Genomic DNA, 22,303 nt, shown 5'->3' with positions numbered 1-22,303 from the left:
ACACGAATGTCTGTCAATGTTTGCATTTACAGTGGCAGTTACTAGGACAATTTCTCCCTGTTGCCCCTTCTCTTCTGCCTCCAACTTGCATGTGCCCTCATTCAGTTAAGAGCCTGTTTTGACTGGGAACATCGACCTGCCTCATACAATACATTTGGAGTGTGCCTTTTTATATACATGCCTAATAACTGTTAGGAATTTGAGCAGACACATGTTATGAGGATGGATGGCTGCTAAAGTTACAAATGCTTTGTTTACGAAAGACTATTGAAACCTATCATATTATCAAGGAAATGCAGATATAGATTATTAACATTGTAGCTAATTTAGTAAATATCCTTTAAGTGATAAAGTTCAATTTTGTTTAGCTTTTGAAGTGCTAAATTAAATGTTCTGCTTTTCTTCAATTTAGAACTTGTCATTGTATGAACTGTTTTCTGTGATGGTCCATTCTGGAAGTGCTGCTGGAGGCCATTATTATGCCTGTATAAAATCGTTTGGCGATGACCAGTGGTACAGTTTCAATGATCAGCATGTTAGCAGGGTAAGCAGTAAAACAATACTTTGCATTGGCCCTTTTTCAGACCATGTCTCTAATTTCAATGTGTGTCCTCTAGATCTATTTACCAACATTTAGCAGGTATGATTTACATATACACCAACATTGACCTGTCAAGTGCGCAATCAACCTATTTATTTTTATTTCTCTGTCCTTGTATTGTGCTAGTTACTACTTGAGGTTATATCCAACCACTTGTTTGAGCTGTGCTTGCTACTGTTAATCAACCATACAAATATCTTTATTCCAAAGTATAGATGTTCATTTCAAAACTAGAATGAAACGCCTTACAACTGAAATAGGGCAAATTCTCGGACAGTCCTGCGATAATCTTCTACAAGGATAAAGTGATACCAATCATCACATATGGAGCCCAGTCCATACTCTTACTTTCCGTCCGCTTTCCTCCATACTGTATGGGCGTCCCTCGCGAGGGACGGGAGACGGAACCTTTTTCACCAGAAAAAAATCTTTTTCCCCTTTAAATTTTGAGGCGCGGCCCAGGGAGCATGCGCTGCCCTGACTACGCCCTCTGGTGCCACACCTCAGTCCCCTTTTCCGCATCAACGGGTACGGGCCGAATTCACCAGCGCTCCTGGGTTTGGCTTCGGCCATGTCATTCCACACGCGGATACTTCTTCTCTTTCTTTTTCATTCAGGTACTCTGTCCTCAGGCGTCACGCTCCTCCCCGGCACATGTTGATTTCCACAGGATTCAGCAGGTGGCCATCCTACAACAGGATCTTCCTGACTTCAGACCCCCTCTCCCTATGTTGCCTTGGCTCAGACCACACTTGGCAAGCATGTTTGGCGTGTGATTCGCTGTCCTCGAAGGTGCTGAAGAACAGACTAGCCAGGTGGGGGGAGCTCTTCCAGAGGTCGCCTCCTGAGGATCTCAAGAACTTCGTGAAGCATCGAGCCAGGCCCAAGGTAGGGCCTATGTTTTCTAATGCACCCCGCAAGGGAGACTCCTTCCCAGGGACTCTTCCACCCGGGAGGGGCCGGCCATGTCCTTCTACCGGCACGTGCCCCGAGGCTGCTTCAGCTACCCGCCTTCGGGTCGAGGGGTCCTCGGATCCTCCCGGGCGCAGTGTCTGGAGGGTTCTTCTACCGGGTCTACACCTGAGAGGCCACGCCCTGTTACCAGCAACAAATCCGAGGGGCCACGCCCTGTTAGCGGCAGTATGTCCGAGGGGGCGCCTAAACACAGCTCTACCGACCCCCGGTTCGAGGGTGTCTCACCTACCGGGCCGAGGAGCAGGGAAGGCCTTGTGATCCACACGCAAGAGTCTTGGACCCGGCCGGGCCCAGCGGGCCAAGCAATACGTTGCAGGCACATGGCAGGCAGCTCGACAAAATGGCCGCCTCACCAGAAAGGGGCACCCGTCCAATGCTATTTCACGAATTTGGCAAAGAACAAGTGTCGAGGTGGGACTGGCCTCAACCAGGTACGTGGCCTACAGTCTACCATTCATTTGCGTAGGGCAGCTTTCCTTTGCATCCATACGGACTGGATACCCTGTCGGTACCCCCTGCCACCTCTTTGGCCAGTGAGGAAGTGCTCTTTGAGAAATTTCTCGCCCTCATGAGCTCTCCTTAGATGGGGGTTATCATCAAAGACGCATTCAGGGAAGTCCTCCCTGCCATGCTAAAGGCACCACAGACTCCTTCATCGGGGCCGAGGCCCCAGTGCAGCTGCCTCCTTTGGCTCCACAGCCAACTCTGCAACCTCCGCCGCCTCCTCAGCCTACGGCTGCGGTCACTGTACCCCAGCCTCCAGTGCCATCTACCCCTTCTCCTCCACAAGATCCTCCAGATCCGCAGGATACGGACAAGTAGGACAATCCAGACACGCCATCCTCAGCCAAGGCCTTCCATGAACGTCTTGCTGGCCTGGCGGAGTACCTGGGCCTCCCCCAACCCGAGGACGAACAGCCGGCAGAGGGGGTTCTGGCTGAAGGCCTCATGAGGCCCCCCCCCCCTGCCAGCATGGGATTCTACTGCAAAACGATGTAGTCTCCCTGGCCAAGAAGGGTTGGCTCAAGCCCCACTCAGTCCAGCCGGTCAACAGGCGCCTGGACGCCAAGTACAGGCAGATGGAGGGGGATACACTCTTGCTCTCCACCCATCCTCAGCCACACTCCTCAGTGATTGCTGCGGCATCACTATACTCTAAGCCTTAGTCATTCTCAGCCTCCTCTGCGGCGCAGCTAGACAAGGAGAAGATCTTGGAGGCGTACGGCAAGCAGATCTACGCCAATGCCTCCTTGCACATGCATCAGGCCAACGCAGATGCCATGCTGGTGGACGCCAACCAACGGTTATGGAGGGAAATTGCGGACTTTCTCCCGGAACTCCCTGCCCAATGCCAATCTCGATTTAAGGCGGGGCTAGCGGAATCCAAGCTTGTGGCACAGGACCTCATGGAGTCCACATTGACGCATATCGATACCTCCGGCCGTGCCATCTGCATTGCAACTGACAGGAGAACAGCCTGCCTCCGGGCAACATAGTTCAACCCGGATGTCCAGGAGCTCATTCTAGATCTTCAGTTTGAGGGGGGGGACCTCTTCCACTCCTCTACGGTCGAAGAGCTGGACAAAAAGAACAGCAGCTCACAAACGGCAAAGTCTTTATCCAGTTTTACTAAGACCATGCCCAAATCGTACACCCAATCTCAGCAGCACTCGGAGAAGGGTCATACCTATGGAGGGTTCCGTGGCTTCCAGGAACGCAGAGCCAGGCAGCCGGACCGCTCGCCGTCCCAGAACCGGTGCAAACCACAAAAATGGGGGGCGGAGTAAGGGCTTTTTCCAGTCCCCCTCCTCTGCCTCAGAGGGAATGAAGGCATGACACGGCCCTTCGGGTCCACGTGTCTCCAGTGGGGGGGAGGGGGCGGCAGGCTTGCTCTCCATGCACAAGACTGGCGCCAGAATTCCGCAGACCCCTGGGTCCCCTCCATAGTATCCATGGGGTACTGCCTTCCTATCCCATCCTCCCATCCTTTCCTCCCCTCCCACAAGTTGGGACAGCAACTCTTTTGGCGGAGATCCGGCCGCTCGTAGAGAGCCAGGCAGTGGAGGAAGTTCCAGCCTCCCAGCAAGGCTTTGGCTTTTACTCCAGGATTTTCGTCATTCGAAGAACCACCAGGCGGGCCTGAGTTGTGCTGGACTGCTCGCTCCACCCTCAACCTTTCCTTATCCCTGAAAAAATTCAAGATGGTTACACCAGCTTTTATAGCGGAGACACTGTGCAAGGGAGACTGGATGTGCTCCCTGGACCTGAAGGACGCATACCTACACGTCCCGATTTGGCAGCACCATCATTCTTTCCTACGGTTCAGGATCATGGGCTACCATTTCGAATACAAAGTCCTTCCGTTTGGCCTCATCTCGGCCCCCAGACTCATGAACGCTGTGGTGGCCCTCCCCAGAGCAGGGCCTCCACATCAACCCATACCTTGACAACTGGCTCGTCAGTGCTACCTCTCCGGAAGCTGTTCACCACTCTTTCCATGCCCAAACACTGCACGACCTGGGCTTCTCTCTCAACCTCAATAAATCACCACTGCTCCCTACGCAGACTGACATTCCTGGGACTCATTTGGGACACACCTCTGCCATCAAGAAGGCCACGGGCCACTTCCTCAGCAGAGAGGTGACCTCGGCATTGTGGTACCAACATCTCCTGGGTCTACTAGCAGCGGTTCTGTTAGACGTGCCGCACACAAGACTAAGGATGAGAAGGATTCAGCTGCATTTCGCAGCCTCATGGAATCGGGAGCGGGGCTCGCAATCCGAGACGATCAACGTTCCTCCATCTCTCCACCCGGACCTAACTTGGTGGTCCATGGACGGCAACCCACGGACGGGCAAGCCCTTTCGGCCGCCAAATCCGCAGGCCACCACCACTACAGACTGCTCGTTCGAGGGCTGGGGAGCCACCCTGGACGATCTCTCGGTCCACAGCACCTGGACTCGACAGGAACAGGAATACCACATCAATTGGTTGGAGCTGAACGCCATCTGGCTAGCGCTCAAAGCATTCCTACCACTTCTCAAGGGCAAGGTTGTCCTCGTCCAGACAGACAACTCGACCCGCATGTACTATGTCAACAAGCAGGGAGGCAGCAGATCCCCCCCCCCCCTCCTCTGTGCAGACTGGCGATCAGCATGTGGGAATGGGCCCTGGAAAATGAAATTTTCCTCTCGGCAATCCACCTCCCAGGGGAATCTAACCTGGAGGCGGACAGGCTCAGAAGACTGGGAGCGGACAACTACGAGTGGCAGCGGACAAATGGCAACTCAGCAGGGGTACTAGACAGAGTTGCCCCTGGTCGCCCATGCTGTATATCTTTGCGTTGGAGCCACTGGCAGTTTGCCTCAGACAACAACATGGTGAAATAGGGCTCCATACGGCGGGAGGTTCGCATCCCAGAGGAAACCCTACAATATGTCCTGGAGGTGATGGAACGATACGCCACTCTTTAGGGCATAGGTATAAATCCCAAGAAATCTAGCATGTTCGCCCTGGGGAGGTACAGACGTGCCCCACCGGGAAGCCTACCGGTCTTGCCAATACCCTGGCGAACCGAGACGTTCAGATACTTGGGTATTGATATATACCACACAACGTATGGGAGAGGAACACAAACACAATATGGAAAAGGCAGTTGAAGGAATCAAGAATAGTATGGGATTTTGGTCCAGATTGCCCCTTGCCATGATGGGTAGAACGGCTTGATTAGACCACTAGGTGGTCCTGCCTAGACTGTTACACTTTTTTGCAAACATCCCGTATGTGATCCCCAAACGCTTTTTTGTTAAACTCCACAGCCTGTGCAGGGGGTTCATATGGCAGAATTCCAGGAACAGGGTAGCCCTCTGGAAACTACAAAATTTGTGTGACAGAGGGGGTATTAACCTGCCGAACTTTGAGTTATACTACTTGGCGGGACAGCTGCAATACGTGGCTAGGTAGTTGTCTGAAGAGGAAACGGCAGAAGCCAGGCTGTTGTGTAAGGACCCTGCTCCCTTCTTTCTCCGGGAAATAGTGTGGTTACCTAAACTAAAGATACTAGGAATGGCGAGACTGTTAGTGCTTGGCTGGGAAATGTGGCGCAGAGCATGGCAAATCGTAGGACATCCAGTCCCGTTCTCCCTGCAGGTACCGCTAGTAGTGCTGTGCAGAGAGGACTACCAAATGATGAAAGGGGTCCGTAGATACTGGGAACCAATGGGCCTGGCTACCCTTGGCGGTATATGGCAAGATGGGGTGGCAGTGGACTTTCAGAGGCTAATGGAGGACACAGAGGTGGAAAAAGGTCAATACATCACTTACTCTAGAATTATCAAACGGGTGCAAAAAAGGTGGCCTGAGGCAGTGCTGGCGGAACAACCCGATGCAACCATTGAGACAATGTATGATATTTCGGAGGGTGGGCACGAGATTTCTCGCCTATATGAGCTGCTGGGGACTAGGGGGGGAAGGAGCTGCTGCAACTGAGGCGAGACTGGGAAGAGGAGGTGGGAGAACCCATGTCGGAGGGGCAATGGGATAGAACCCAAATGTATCACAAGAAGGTGTCCCGAAACGCGAGGCTCCAGCAGATACAATTGTATGTCACTCACAGAGCATAGATGACCCCTGGCAGAATCGCCAGGTTTGGAGGCCCAGGGGCACAGAAATGCCCTCGGTGTGGGGAGGAGAACGCTGGGATGCTACATATGTTTTGGGCTTTCCCAGAGGTGGGAAGGTTTTGGACAGAGGTGAAGATACGCTTAGCGGAAAAAGGGATTGTGCTGGAGGTGGAGTCAGCTTGGGCATGCATGCTGGGGGTTTTTACCAGACCACGCAACCTGAGGCACATTAGTAAGCTGAAGGACCTGGCCTACATCCTGGCTAAACGGAGAATTGCAATGGGCTGGAAAGCACCCCAACGGCCTAGAATGGAGTTGTGGTGGGCGGATCTCATTAAGTGGGCGGAAGCAGAAACAGCAGCCTGGCATGAAGCAGTCAGTAGGGGGCGGGGGGAGGAGGTGGGACCCCAAATAGCATGGAGACAATTGGTGACCTCGATGGTGGGATTTACACCCCCCCACCCCACCCCCCCGGCCGACCATGGTGATAATGACATAAGAAGAATAATGGAAGTAGATATGCCTGAAGAGAAGCAGGATGATGACATGGAAGGAGGGGCTTGAGTTAAAGGGGTGGGAGGACCGAAATGCCTAAATTGTAATGTAATGTTGCAAAACTGTACAACAGATGTCCTCACTGTTTGTAATGTTTGGAGTGTTAAAAAAACTACGAGTGGCAGCTGAACAACCTCGTTCTTCAGGAGATCTTCAGCAAGTGGGGTCACCCCCAAGTGGATATCTTTGCCACCTGGCACAACAAGAAGTGTCCCCAGGTCGCATCCTGGCAGGGTCAGAGCCCCGGCTCTCTGGGCAATGCATTTCACATGTAGTGGATCGGCATGAAAGCCTACGCCTTTCCACCTACCCCCCTGATCCACAGGGTAATTTGCAAGATCAAGGAGTCTCACCGACTCCTCATCATTCTGATAGCTCCATGGTGGCCGGCCAGGCCATGTTTTTAGGAACTACTCAGCCTCTCGGAGGTGCCCCCATACACCTTGCGACAGGCCCAGCATGTCTTTTGGCAAGCAGGGGGGCAGAGTAATCCACCCCACGCCAGGGAAACTAGCCCTCGCAGCGTGGTACCTGAGCAGGTAATGCTCGGCACCTTAGTCTTTCACAGGCCAATCTGGAGATCATACAGGGCGCCAGGAGCAAGGCCACCAGGGCCAGTACAAAAGCCAAATGGTCCAGATTTTGCCACTGGGCAGACTCCAAGGGAATCGACCCCTTGGCCTGCGGTTTGGACGGCGTGCTCTCCTTTTCGGCGCACCTCGCTCATTCGGGCGTTCAGGTGGACAGCTGCTGCACATACCTTGCAGCCATTGGGGCTTACAGGAACTCTGAGGCAGGCATCTTTTCCTCCTCCAACCCTATAGTGAAACATCTGACTGGTCTCGCTAGGCTCTACCTGCCCGTCAAGAGACCGCACCCTGTGTGGGACCCTAACATAGTCTTGGGCGCCCTGGCACACACACCATTCAAGCCAATGGCTTCCGTGGACATTAGGCTGGTCACCATCAAGACGACCTTACTAGTCGGTCTTAACTTGGCACGCAGAGTCGGCGAGATCCAGGCGCTGGTTGCCTCTGAACCATATACCACCTTTCACAAGGACAAGGTCGTCATGCGGACGCACCCGGCATGTCTGCCCAAGGTTCCATCTGCATTCCACTTGAACAAAGAAATAGTCCTTCCTACGTTCTTTCCCGATCCCAAGGATGAAGCACAGAGAGTGCTGCACTTCCTGGATGTCAGGTGTGCCCTAAAATTCTACTTGGACAGGACCAAGGGCTTCCGCAAGTCGGACACCCTGTTTGTCACTTTCGGAGGCTCGAGAGCAGGCTATCAGGTCTCTAAGGCCTCCATATCCCGCTGCATGGTCTCGGCCCTCAAGGAAGCCTACGAGGGCCAGCACAAGCTGCTCCCGGCCAACATGCATGCCCATGCAGTCAGGGTCAGGGTCAAGGCAACGGCCATCGCATTCCAGCGCCATGTCCCTTGGCAAGTCATAAGCAGGGCGGCCACTTGGGCCTCTCCCTCAGCTTTCTGCAAGCATTACTGTTTGGATGCCGGGTCTAGATCTGATGCGGTTTTCGGACAGGCGGTTCTCCGGAACCGATTTGCTTAAGGATTGTCTCCTCTCCACCCTGGGGCAACATAATCGCCCATACAGTATGGAGGAAAGGGGACGGGACGTAAGAGTAATTATACATTACTCACCTTAGTGACTAACATACTCTACCATACTCCAGTGCTACCATACCTACTGTCGCTGGCCAAAGCTGGACTAGCTCACGCTTCCATCAAGATACATCTGGCAGCGATCTTCCGATACATCAGAACTACAGGACGGCTGTCCTTGTGGTCTCATCGACTGGTGAAGGAATTTATGAAGGGACTGTTCCGATCGTTCCCGCCGGTGAAGGCTCCAGCCCCGGTGTGGGAGCTCAACGTGGTGCTGACCAGGCTCATGGGGCCGCCATTCGAGCCCTTGCATTCGGCTCCGTTGAAGTTCCTGTCATGGAAGACAGCGTTCCTTGTGGCCATCACCTCCGCACAACGCGTGGGAGAGATTCAGGCCCTATCCTGCAAGCCTCCATACTTGACTTTTCACGATACAAGGGTGGTGCTGAGGACACACCCCTCTTTCATGCCCAAGGTGCTGTCGGACTTCCATCTTAACGAGCCCTTGGTGTTGCCAGTTTTCTTTCCGTCGCCTTCGTCGCCGGCCGAGAGGACTTTGCACTCGCTGGATGTAGCTAGAGCGCTTAAGTTCTACGTGGACCGAATGAGGAGTTTTCGGAAGACATCACAGTTGTTTGTGAACTTTGGACCTCTGAACCAAGGGAAGGCTCTCTCAAATGCTTCCATTTCCAGATGGCTCTCCGGCTGCATCATGCACTGTCATCGGTTGGCCAAACCGACCGTTGCCCGGCCGTCCGAGAGCCCATTCGACCAGAGCGATCGCTGCTACTACGGCTTTCTTGTCTGGTGTGCCCCTGCTGGACATCTGCAGGGCTGCTACGTGGAGTTCGACGCACACCTTCATGAGATTCTACTGCGTCGACCGGGATTCCAGGGAGGAGTCCAGAGTCGGCCAAGCAGTGCTGCGCAACCTGTTCGTCTGAAGGTGGGCCTCGTGAGGAGGTAGGAGTTGCTTAATGTTGAGTTTATGTAATGCTTAATGTTGAGCCTTTTGCCGCCTCCCGTGGTTGTGCATGTGTGTACTGCTATGTATTCTTATATTCATGAGCATGTGAATCCATGCCAGACCCCATGCTGGAGAAGGAACAAGTTACTTACCTGTAACTGTTGTTCTCCAGCATGGGTCTGGCATGGATTCACATGCGAACCCTCCCTCCTTCCCCTCTGTGGCTCTTCACTTGGTCATACTGCCACATTACGTGTTACCAAATCTGAAGATGGCTGCCAGAGGAGGGGCTTAGGTAGAGGGCAGTCATTGGCTGGGGGCAGTATGACCCAGAGACCAGTGATTGGTTATTAGTAGAAAGACAGTTCAGAAACTAAACTGAAACTGATTTTTTCTTTACCAAGGATTCCCAGCCTGACGACGGGGAATATTCATGAGCATGTGAATCCATGCCAGACCCATGCTGGAGAACAACCGTTACAGGTAAGTAACTTGTTCCATCAGTTTTGTTTTTGATCTGTTTTTCTTAGTAGTAACCAATCACTGGCCTCTGGGTCATACTGTCCCCAGCCAATGACTGCCCTCTCCCTAAGCCCCGGCCCTGGTAGCCATTCTCAGATTTTTACTGCACATTCAAGTGTTGGGAATCCTCGTGCTATAGTTCTCGAGCTTTTACTGCGTTTTTGAGCTTTTTCAAAGAGATTGATCTAATTTTTCGGTTTAATTGAGCCTCAAGCTCCACCGTTTCTACTTCCGATTAACGGGGACCCGTTTCAGATTTATCTACGCCCCTCAAGGGTGAAGTTTTCTTCAAGTTACGCTTCTTGGAGGATTCCAGAGGTTTCTGAGGCCTACCTCGCGGACGAGAAGAACATGGCCCAGGAGAAGGGAAGCTCGACTCCTGGCAAACTGTTCAGCTACCCTGGATGCAACCTACAAAATGTGTTCGAGGATGAGCATTCAAAATGCCTTTACTGCCTCCACGAGGACAAAACGCACGTGGAGACGGACTGTGCGTTTTGCATGAACTTGTCGGATCGGACTACGAGGGATCGTCGGACCCGTCTATCCAACTGGCTGGAAGGCAAGAGTCCAGCAGGTGAGAAGGAGGAGTCCGAGCGGTCTTCGAAGGCCTGTGAGGGCGCCCCAGCGACGTGGGCCCAACAGAAGGCAAAGCGCCGGGAGCGCCGAACGGTCGGGTTCATCAGCTGCCAGGCAGGGCGCACCTTCACCCACGCCATCAACCACGAGCCAACGCTCTGGCTCAGGGGAAGAGAAAATCCGAGAACCCGGCTAAGCTTCTGGAGAGGCCCCGGTCGATCTCGAAGGAACCGGCCAAGGGGGAGCGAGGCTGTGACCCTCCCCCTAAGGTGAAGGCCTCAAGTGCGCCCAAAGTGGTGAAGGCCTTGATTCACCCGGCTAAGGCCTCTATCGAGGGAGTCTCTGCAGCCCTGGCGAAGCCTGTGAAGGCTATCCCAGTGGAGGCGACCTCGGGGCCCAGAGTTTCCCTTCCTCCGCGGAGGGAATCCTCTTTTAAGCCCATCGAGAAGCCCCCTGTGAAGACCCCGGTGGAAAGAGAGGGGGGAGGCAGTGGCCATTACGGACACGGACACAACCTCAGAGGAGGAACTGACCGAGAATTTGGAAGAAGCCCAGTCCCATGGGAGGAATCTCGGCGAGTGGGACGACGAGAGCGAGGGTGGCAACGACGACAAGGTTCCCAAGCCGTAGGACAACTCGGCAGCCATTTTGACGGCAATCCAAGCCTTATCCACGGAGACGACGAGACTGCCCCAACCCCCGACGAACGACCCAGCTGAACCGGGTCCATCGGGAAGCCCTCCAAACAAGAGGGGGAGAATTCATCCAGTGCCCCTTCAACCCTCACGGCCTTCTCACTCTTTGTCGCTTTCCCTGGTCCCGAGGGACGACATGGGAACAGACACGGCCACGACGGGGATGGATGATGACGACGGCAGTGAGGACGGGACTGGCCTCCCGTCTCCGATTCCTTGGGTGTCCCTGCCCGACGAGATTGGCTCCTTCCATGCCATGATTGCCAGGACATCCCAGCTTTTTCAGCTCTGCCCCGAAGAGAAGGAAGGCTTCCTCTACCAATGGCGCGAGGCCAAGAGGAAGACGGTCCTCGCGGTGCTGTTGCTGGATGACATCGGGGACGAGGGACTCGCCCTCCTCAAGAACCCGTCCACGACACCTGCCAAGAGGGACTGGTACGAGAAGAAGTACCGGGTCCCCGACGCCGCCCCGTTGTGCCTTAGGGCACAGCTGACCCCGGATTCGGTCATCTCAGCAGCGGCTAAGAAGAAAGCGGTGGGGGGGGGCGCGCATCGGCTTCATCTTCAACTTCCCCACTGGACGGCGAGGGAAAGAAGCTGGGCACCGCGGACGACGAGTCATCTCGTCGGCGGCGACGACTATTAAGGCGGCCAACGCCCTAGCGATTGTGGCCCGCTATGACAGGGAATTGTGGTACAAGATCGCCCTCCTTTTGGACTTCCTCCCGGACGACAAGAGGGCAGAGGCCCTGGTGATCCTACAGGAGGCTGAGGTGGTGTCGGACCACGCCATAACTGTGGCCACGGACATTGTCGACACCGGTTTCCACCAGTTGGGCAACGGCGTTTGCCTTCGACGGCGGGGGTGGCTCAAGGTGTTAGGCAGAAACCTGTGCAGTTCCCTTAGGGACCACTGCAAAATGCTTAAGACTACAGGTGTTGGCAGTAAACCCAATTGGTAGCAGTCTGTACCACCCAGATTTACCTGGTAGCTGTGGCTGAGCAGCCAGACGTCTCTCAAGAAGAGTTAGACAGTATATAGAGTATACAAGATAGGTCCCAAAATACAGTAGCACAAGCAAATACTGACCAGAGCTTGGGTATAAAAGTATATAATTATTTATTTATTTTTTATTTTTTATTTACTTGATTCAATTTACAATAGAAATTTTTACAAGATAATAAACATTTTCCCCTCCTTCCCTCCTTCCGAATTGTCCATTCCAGCCTGTGAAATAAAACGGGAGAATGTCCTCCTCTGACAAACAATAGGCAGAGAAACGAGAGAAAGAGTGTGCAACGGTGCAAAGGGGACAATACGATGATAAAAGTTGACCTTCCTCCCTAACACCAGACTAATTTACAGCTTAGTATATTGTAAGAGGATTTCCCCCTTGATTCATTCCTGAAGTTCTAATTTCAAGTTCGTGAGGAATTGTGCAACCGCTATAACATGGGAGGTGTTGTCTCCCTCTATGAATTTATTCCACCAATCCTCTTCACCACATGTTTACGACTCTTTAAATATATGGCCAAGGTGTCTATCTCTCCAGTCCCTCTGATTTGTGCATGTCAACAACAAATGCCTCAATGATTCAATTTCATCTGGTTTTTTACAAAAGCGACAACCATTTTCCAATGAGATCTTTCTTATCGCCCTGATTTCATTTGTGGGTAGACGGTTTAAGCGAAAACACATGAAGATACTTCTTAAGTGTCTGTTTGCATTTTTTTTTAAGTAATTTGGCATTTCATTTATGCCCCTTGTCGGCGGTTGGTGGTTTATTATTTTACTTCTGTTTTGCAAAGACGTCATTTGAATCCAGTCTCGTTCCAACAGTTATTTTCTGACTTTATTTGGGTTTTGAATCAGCTCTTCTTCAGTGCTGTCAATATCCACCAGAGTGTTTTGATTTTCCACTGCCTAATTTATGAGAAAATTACTTCTCTGATCCCCAAGTTCTGTATTGATGATGGTTGCTACACTTGGGCATTTGCTAATTTTGATTTTTCTGTATAGCATTAATGTATTTCTTACCACCATCGACTCTAATGACTGTGTAACCCTAGTTCTTGTCGTATTGTTGAAATAGGAGTCGATGTTGGTAACTTTAAGGTGGTTTTCCAAAAAAGTCCTTCAATTCGCCTCCAGAATTTTCGTGGTATCGTTAGCATTGCATCGGCTCCGTAAATTAGGGATGGCACCACCTTTCCCTTGTAGAATTGTATCAAGGGATTTATGGTGAATTTGCAAAATCTTACGTCGATCATTTTGCCTTGAGTCGCCAACTTCTTTGTTTTTTCCAAGAGATGATCTTGCATTGCAGACTCCCGACTGTTGTTACTGAGGATTACCCCTAGATACCTGAATTCCTCCACTTGTTCAATTTTTTCTCCGTCTAGGGTCCATCTGAATTTTTCAGTACGAGAGTTATGTTTTCCCATGATCATAACTTTAGTTTTACTTTTGTTGATTTCCAAGTTGTTCTTCCTCACATAGTCTGCCAGCTGATTGAGTTGTCGCTGTAGTCCAATTGGTGTCAAATCCAACAAGATGAGATCATCTGCATATAGCAGTCTTGCAATTTTTGATCTTCCTGTTGTGAGTGGAAAAACACGTGTCGCCTCCTCTCCTTCTTTGATGTCCCAAAGATATTAATTAAATAGTGTTGGAGCGAGGGGGCACCCTTGTTTCACTCCCCTGGCTGTAGATCTTTCTTCAGAAAGTAGTCCTGCTTGATTTAGACGTACTCTTATAGTAGTGCCTTGGTGAAGAGCTCTTATCGGTACCAAAATTCCAATCGGACATTTTTTAGCTCTCAATTTGTCCCATAGTATTTCCCTGTTGACCTGGTCAAATGCCTGGACCAGGTCTACAAATACTAGATAGATTTACAGGCTTCCTTCATGTATCTTGCTTTTTAAGATGCTTAGTAGCAAAATGTTTACAGCTGTCCCTGCATCCTTTACAAACCCTGATTGTAAATGGTCTTCATTGCCCGAATCTCTTGCCCAGTGTTGGAATTTTTCCAGAAGAAGTGAACCAAAGATTTTTCCAATCACGTCTAGAAGTGCTATTGGGAGGTAATTCTTAGGCTCCTCTCTTGGTCCATGTTTATATATTGGCACTATGGTTGCCATTGTCCAGGAGATGGGTATGGTTCTATAGAGAGTGCACTTCTTTATTACTTCATAGATGAAATTTGCCCATTCTTCTTTATTTTCTTTTAGATCAGCATTTCCGATACCATCAGGGCCTGGGGCCCTCGAGTTATTTAACCGCACCAGTTTTCTCATGATGTCACCCCGATCCCACGCTGTTTCCCATGGGGAATCTAGGGAGACGGGGGTTATAGTGTCCTGCTGTCCGACTTTCTTGATCAAATTTCTAAAAAATTTCATCCAAGTCCCCTCTCCCACAAAGTTGTTTATGTTCTCTCGAGCCCTAGAAGTTGTTCTGATCAGGGACCAAAAGTCTCTTGATTTCCTGCTACATATCGTCTGCAACATTGCGGCGGCATCTGCTTGTTCAATTGTTGCTCTATTGAGCCAAAGCCAAATTTAAAAACACACTTTGTAAAATACACTAACACTAATATGGCAAGCAAGTTCAAACACAGTCACTATTAATATATATACATCCCTGATCACTTATTGAACAAGTCTTAGTTAAAACACCACTTATTTTCAGACAGAGGTGAGCGCTTAACCTAAGATGGCACTCCAATAAGTTAATTCAAAAGGGAGGGAAAAAGGCAGAATTAGGAACATACACAATGCCAACACTTTAGGAGAACCAGAGCAAGTCAGAAAAGGCAGAATCTACTGAGTAGAAAGAAAGTCATAGGCTAGGTCCACTCTTGAAGAGAGTCAGGCGGAATGTGTCCAAGATCACACAGTTCAATAGTACTTTTAAAGAGTTCTTCAAAGAGTTCAAAAAGGGTTGGCTCAAGTCAGGAAAAGTTAGTTAGTAGGTCCCAAGTCACCCCAGGATAGAAAGTCAAGGATTTACGGGACACCTTGAACAGTCTGTTGCAAGGGAGACCAGGCGGGACTCAGTACCTGAAATGGTGAGAAAGCTCCAGCGGGGGCAGTTGTTCCTGGCAGCGGGTGCATGTCGGTGCTTCGTCCAGGGGAAGAGGAGATCTCGACGTGGAGGAAAGCTGGAGGTCGTTGCAATGCCAGGGAAGAAACCAGCCGCAGAGTTTCCCTGTCAAAAGGTTCTACCCTTTTTATTCGCGGTAGTGGTGAAGCGTGTCTATCCGGCTGCCGGGGTGCTTGGCACGGGCGATTCGACCACGAGACGATCCAGGAAGGCAAAAAAGAGGGCGAACTGGTTATCCCCACCAGCTCAGAGGAAGAAGACTCTCCGAGATGAAGATCTTCTCTGTCGTTGGGAAGTGGTGAGACGGTTCAGCAGGGCTCCACCGGTGGTGTCGTTGTTGCAGGTCGGCTCAGCTTCTCCCTCTTCGGATTCTTTGGTCCTGTGGCGACTTCTGAAGTTCCAGTCCCCAAAGCCCATCTTTTATGCAGAAAACCCCCATTCATCAGTCCTAGCTGTCACTCAAACATGCTAAGTGGTGAGCCGGGCGGCTCACCACTGGGCCAATCACACAAGAGTGCAACTTGAGTTGCCGAGGCAACTCAGTCCAGGGTGCCTAAACCCCCCTCCCACACATCCTGTAGACCCAGACAGAGTGGCACCACTTTTGGAGGCTTCTGTGGAGAAGCCCGCCAAAAAGTGGAACAAAGGGCTCGACTTGGGTTGGAGTTACAGAGGCGAACACAAACGCCATTTTAAAACCGAGTCCTGGCAAAAAGACCCAACTGGGGAATAAATATTAAATAAATAACCCGGCGGTATCTTTAACATTGCACCAAAAAGTGGTGCGTTTAAAATGAATGGGAAAATCCCATAGGAAATATTCCGGTGGAATATTTTGCGTGGTAACCACTGCCACCAGCCAGAAACTTGACGAGGGGGGACTGCACAGTGCCCCCTCGAAAAACAGACCCAGGGGCAATCTAATTACTCCTACCAGTACTTCCACAATATGATGGTTTGTACTGGTTCTGTTGCTAATTTAAGACCAGTAAAGTCAATGGTGACTTTACATGCCCTGGGAGACAGTAGCCAGTCCCAGGGTATGGTGTCTGTTTGGGGGTCACTATGACACCCCTGTGTTACTGCACTGAGGGTGCTGTGTAACACACTTAGCAAAAATACATGAAACCCTATGGAGTAAAAGACCCCATAGCCCATTAAACACATTGCAAAGTCAAAGGATATCTCAAATCATGTCTAAGAGTGGGAGAAAGAGTCTCACTGTTAGCAGGAGAAAAAAATAAACCCCAAAAATCAAGCTGCTGGGGGACTCACTAGGTTTTGGAAATTAGCCTTAACAGAGAATTCTCCCTAACACAAGGTGACGGATTTCCGCCAGGATGTGCAAGCCAAGGTTTTGGGCATGCTCTTCGACGGGAACAATCTGTTTGGAAAGACAGTGGATGAGTCGCTGCAGGCCATCAAGACAGACATGGAGACGGCTCGGGCCTTGGGAGTTCTGCAGCAACGGCGGCTGCCCTTTCGGAACTCTAGAGGCAAGCAAGGTGCTTCCAAAGGATTCGGCGGCGGCTCCTCAAACTACCGTCAGGCGACCCGCTCCTTATCGGAAGAAGCATACAGGGGACGAGGCAAGTCAGGTCGATCTCGCCATCGTCACTAGGGAGGCCAAGGAGGCAAGGCTGCTTCCAAGCAAGACTTAACCGGCCGTGTGTCGGCCCCTACCGAAGCACCCCGGTGGAAGGCCGGCTGGCGAAGTTCATCCGTGTGTGGGTGTCCATCTCAACTGACCGTTGGGTGCTGGATGCGCTGGCCCACGGACACACTCTGGAATTTCTAAAGAAGTGCCCCCGAATTCCCCCAGTGGCCAGGAAGGAAAACCACGTCCCTCAACTGTTAGAGGTAAGGGCGATGCTCAAGAAAGGGACCATCGAGCTCGTCCCAAAGAGGCACCGGGGCTCCAGAATATACTCAAGATACTTCCTCGTCAGGAAGAAGACAGGAGGTTGGCGTCCCATCCTGGACTTGCGTCGGCTAAACAAATACATCAAGGCACAGAAGTTCCGGATGGTCACCCTCCAGCACGTGCTGGGCCAGCTGGAGGAAGGAGACTTCCTATCGTCGTTGGATTTGGAGGATGCGTACTTTCACATCCCCATCCTAAAAGGACACCGAAAGTTTCTCAGGTTCGTAGTCCAAGGGCGGCACCACCAGTTCAAGGCCCTCCCATTCGGATTGAAGTCGGCACCCAGGGTGTTCACCAAGTGCCTGGCACCAGTGGCGGCGCGGCTCGTCTGCAGGGGATCCACGTCTACCCTTACCTGGACGACTGGCTCATCCGAGCAGGGACCAGGGAACTTGCTGTCGAACACACAGCAAATACCGTCCTGCTGCTCACGGACCTGGGATTCGCCATCAACTTCCCCAAATCCCACCTGGTTCTGTCGCAGGTTGCGCTGTTTCTGGGAGCCAAGCTCGATACAGTGGCGCGACTGGCCTCGCCGTTGATCGTGTGACTCTGTGTAGCAGTCCTACGTCATGTGGACCTGTTGTCCACAACTACCAGGGCACCGACTGCATGTCGTCATTAAAGAACAAAGGTGGGGCCCCTACTACCGCCATTAGCTGTTCTGGCACCTGTCTCTGCTGTATCATTATTTCACAAGGGATGGCTATTTCCATAATGATTTCTCCATCACTCTCGAGTCTGTGAGAAGTTCCTCGTCTGATAAATCTTGGAGCGCAATGTTGGCGTTTATGCATAATACTGTATGCCACTCACAGCTGTGTATGTCCATTGCAATTACAGCTATTCTTTTGGCTGCGATTTGTACTGCATGTATGTCTAGTGACATCACTGTCCCTGGCATTATCTCGGGGCGGGCTATTGGGCGGAAAACAAATTCTGCTGGTACCCTCCAAATTCTCTGGGACCACCCGGGCCAATGTTTTTAACCCATGGAGGAACAGGTCTGGGCTCATTGGTATGCGTGCACCTCCGGGCATGTGGCTCGTGAATATATAACTAACATTACTCGCATTGGGCACATTCCTGGGGTGGAGCATACGATTCCTCCTCTTTTGGTGAACGAAATAGTCATGTTGAGCTTGCTTAGTAGATCCCTCCCCAGTAGGTTAACAGGGGATTGCTCATAGTACAATAGGGGTGCCCTCACTGTTTTTCCCCCCACTGTCGCATCCAAATCTTCTGTGTAAGGAACTTCAACCACCGCCCCAATGAACCCCTGCAACTCCAATTTACGATTAGATAGCGGAAACCGGCCTTCACGTAAACATGACTTCTTGGCTCCCAAATCTACCATAAAGATGAATTGATTATTTCCTATCTCTGCCCCTATCAATGGTTCCTCACTTGCATTGAAGGTTGTCGATAGGATTGGACACGCGAGTGCTCTCTGTGGGCTGTCCTATGCTGGATGCCTAGTTGTACCCCCCTGGCTAAAAACATTACAAGAAACCACCGCTGCTCCTCCATATGGGGCAGGCGCGCCGTTTGATGTTGTGGTGTAGGGAAGGTGCTTGCTACTTTGTGGGTGTTGAACTTTGTGTGGTCGTTCCCTGTACTGTTCTTGCCCCCTTTGTTCTTGCTGTTCTCTTCCCCCGTCCCGGGGCAATCCGTATGGGCTTCCCGGATGGGGGTGCCTGTAATATTGGTCATCTTGGTGAACTGGGTTGGGTCTGCTTCTACACTCGCGTGAGAAATGTCCCCACCTCCCGCAATTCCAACAGTTTCCTTGTTCCCCTCTGGGTCCCGGCCCCCCATTTCCGCCACTCCGTATCCCTGTCCACCTCCTCGTCGCCCTCTGTACCCACCTCTTCTGTTGCTGGGGTGCCACACTTGCCACTGCTGCCCTCTGTAATCCTCCTGCCCATTCCACTGTCTTTGCTCGTTGTCTGCCCAATTTGCAGCCATCCTCCCCTGTATCGCTACCAGTCCCTCCTCCTCCTCCGTGTCTCTATCATGTGGGAGTGCTGCTGCAGCAACCTTCACCAGTTTCGTTTGTACTAGCTTGGCCTATTCTGCCAGCCTTTTTTGTGCCACCTCCTTCTCCCTCTCTTTGATTCTTTTGCAATGGTGCACTATTATGCTCTGTATCTCTGGCCATCCTTTCGCTTCAATCCCTGCTATTTTGTCCAGCGCTTTTTGCACTTCTTTTGGGAGCCCGCTCTTTATTATGAAGTAAAATAACGATGTCGACTGGTCATATGGTGTACCCATTTCAGCTCTCCACATCTCCTGTACTCGCTCGAAAAATGTAATTCATAACCTCTTACCCATCGTTCATAGTGCATTGCATTACTGACTTTAAATCTGGTGTGTCTGGGAATGTTTCCCTTAACGCGTCCCAAACTCGCGCGCGCACTGTATTGAAGGCAGCGCCATCATGTCTGTCACTATCCAATGTTATTCCCGGGAAACCTGCTTTTGCCCATACCCGTCTGATTGGTCACCTACTGCTGACACGAGTAAACTTTTAACATCTCCTATGGCCAGGGGCACTCCTGCGGTGTGCTTCTCAAAGGCATATATCCACTTGCTAACTCCTCCTGATAGCGGGGGCAGTGATTTTAGTAAGTTTGCCTTATCCATCTGTGCCCAAGGTATATAAGTTGGTCTTCCCGCTCCCCGATGTATTAGTGGGAGTTGTAATCGTCCCTTACTTCCTTTTCCAATACTCACCTTTGTTCCTCTCTTTCCCACCATAGCTATCCTTCCCATCCTTTTCCTTAATCTGCCTGTCCACTCCTGTTCCTTTGCCCTCCCCAGCGGTGTCTCCCCGAACTCCACTAAACTTCCTCCTGCAGCCATCCCCAATCTCCCAGCTTCCTGCTCATCTTCCTCTGTCACACCATAGTTCTTCTCTCCCATCACCTTCCACTTCTCCACCTTCTGCACTTCCTCCGGTATTGTTCGCTCCCAGTTCTACTATCTGGGTGGGCCCTTCTTGTATCCTGAATAGTATCTCCCTTTTTTTCCACCCTTCCTCATTTGACTTATCTAAGGCGTGTGATCGGGTCAGTCGCTCTGACCTTGTCGTACCGGGCTCACCTTGTTCACATATACTTTGTATCCTCCACAACTCTTCTCTGGCTATCGAGAGCCTGGCGTCTAAGTATTCTGTTAACTTACATATGTTTACTGATGGGGTACTCACCTGTCCATTTGATCGGGGGCAATCATATGGTGGTGGTGCTGTTGGCCGTGCTGTGGGGGTAGGGGTACTGTTGGGCACATATGTGGGATCACTATAACCCTCAGCCGGTGCAGGCTTATTCAAGAGTGGGTACACTCCGGTTACCTCTACCGATCCCTCTTTCCCCCCGTCCTCCTTACCACCCTCTGCCCTTGCGGATGGGGTAGCAGTGAGGGCGGGTTGATCGAGAGTGGTGTCTGTTTTCTTTGGTGGGGGTATTTCCTCAAATAATCGCCATAGGTCGAGTATCTCTCTCCTCTTATGAAATTGTTTTCCCTATATCCAAAATGCTCTTATCAAAGGACCCTCCTTGTGGCAAAACCTGTGGGAGTCATTCCCCTTTTAGCTCCGTCACCCACTGGTCCTGGTACTTAGTTTATTCTGTCTGCATGTCCCGGTAAGCTTCTACAAATGTGCGCTAGAGGTGTCTCCGCCCCCATGGTCGGACCTATGTTGCTCTATTCTCTTGAGTCAATCCCTTCTATCACTCTACGTGTGAAACTGTGTATGTGGGGCTCTGCTTACCGTCTGCTCCTGACGATCAATTTGTTTTGCTCAAATGGAAAACATTTCTTTGTCAAATCTTACCAGGCCACACTTACATTGACCACTTCACCTGGAGATCACTTAAATCAACAATAGTTTATATAGACATCAAATCGCAAAAAACCATAAACACACAGTGTGCACAACACACAAGACGTTCATCATACCATAATATACACGTATAGTATCCTTACCCTCCCTGCCTGGCCCTTCGCCTTGCTCTACGGCGATACCCCATAACCCACTAACCCTCACACAACTCTTTTTTTAAAAAAAAATAAATACATTTATGCAGACCTTGTTTTACTTCTAATAGGAAAGAGAAAAGAAAGAAAGGCTAGTTCTAACTTATTTTTCCGTGTCTCTTTATCTAGACACCCTCAATTTTATTTTTCCATGGTTTCAGTTATTCCCAGCACTAGTTGAGATAGCAAAACGCGGCGCCGCCTTCTACCCCCTTGCAGAGTTAGGTTCCCGTCCTCTTTTCCCTTTTTCACTTTTGTATCCTAATGGCCATATGCAAAGAAAGAGAAAGTATTAGAAATTAGAAGTCCCCTCTATGTTCCCAACTTATTTACCCTTGTCCTCTCAATTAGTTTCCCTTTTAGTATCGCTCGCACTTAATACTGATGTGCTCGTCTTGATCCGACACTCCCCGGATTTGGTCCGTCCAAGTGGCGCAGCCTCGCACTCAATGGCCCCACCCGGCGAGCGGTACTAAGGGTTTTTTCAAACGGGACCCGTACCCTCTCGCCCTAACTGCGCGCGCACGACTCTGCGTACCAGTTGCCGTAGGTGGGCGGCTCTGTTGAGCGGGCGCGCCGTGCGTCTCCACTGCGACCGGGGCAGTCTCGTGCCAAGGGGACAGTTTAAGAAATTTTAAAAAACAAATCACGTCCACTGAATGTAAGCGTCCCCAGAAATGCACCCCCCTTATTGAGAGGCAATGAAGGACACACACCAGAATGGAATGAGACCAATACCAAGTACGGGTAAGATCAAAAGGGTTTTTATCTAAATCAATATAGGGCATGCAAAGGACTCTGCAAACTCCGAGAGCGCTCTGTCTGACAATAGCAAAGACAGGCCTACTTATTTACAGAACGTCATGTGTGACACAAGCTATAGGGGGCACATAATCGTGGGAATTGGGTGGTGATGTCTAGGAGGTATACATTGTAGACAGTTGCTCCTTCAGGATTGGTGGATGTTGGTGCAGCGCCACGTGGGGTTGGAAGGTCAGCTGGGCTCATCGGGGTGGAGTGCCGGGCTCGACATGCCTTGTAGTGATGATTGGTAAGTAAACTGACATTTGCCGTTGTGGCCACAC

At 51.0% G+C, this 22,303-nt stretch overlaps 1 protein-coding gene across 3 annotated transcripts in view; it reads left to right on the top strand.

The window, feature by feature from the left end:
- Positions 1 to 22,303, top strand: part of USP47 (ubiquitin specific peptidase 47) — a 2,970,466-nt gene that overhangs the window by 1,073,750 nt on the left and 1,874,413 nt on the right. For all 3 annotated transcript variants that reach the window (XM_069623643.1, XM_069623644.1, XM_069623642.1), the window contains one exon: positions 413 to 544. In XM_069623643.1, coding sequence (XP_069479744.1) covers positions 413 to 544 — 132 coding nt within the window. The remainder of the gene's footprint in view (positions 1 to 412; positions 545 to 22,303) is intronic.

Source organism: Ambystoma mexicanum, chromosome 11 (assembly GCF_040938575.1).
Source record: "Ambystoma mexicanum isolate Mex_15411 chromosome 11, UKY_AmexF1_1, whole genome shotgun sequence".
NCBI classification, from domain to species: domain Eukaryota; kingdom Metazoa; phylum Chordata; class Amphibia; order Caudata; family Ambystomatidae; genus Ambystoma; species Ambystoma mexicanum.
The sequence above is the reverse complement of the archived record's forward strand: the minus strand, read 5'-3'. Positions and strand labels throughout refer to the sequence as shown.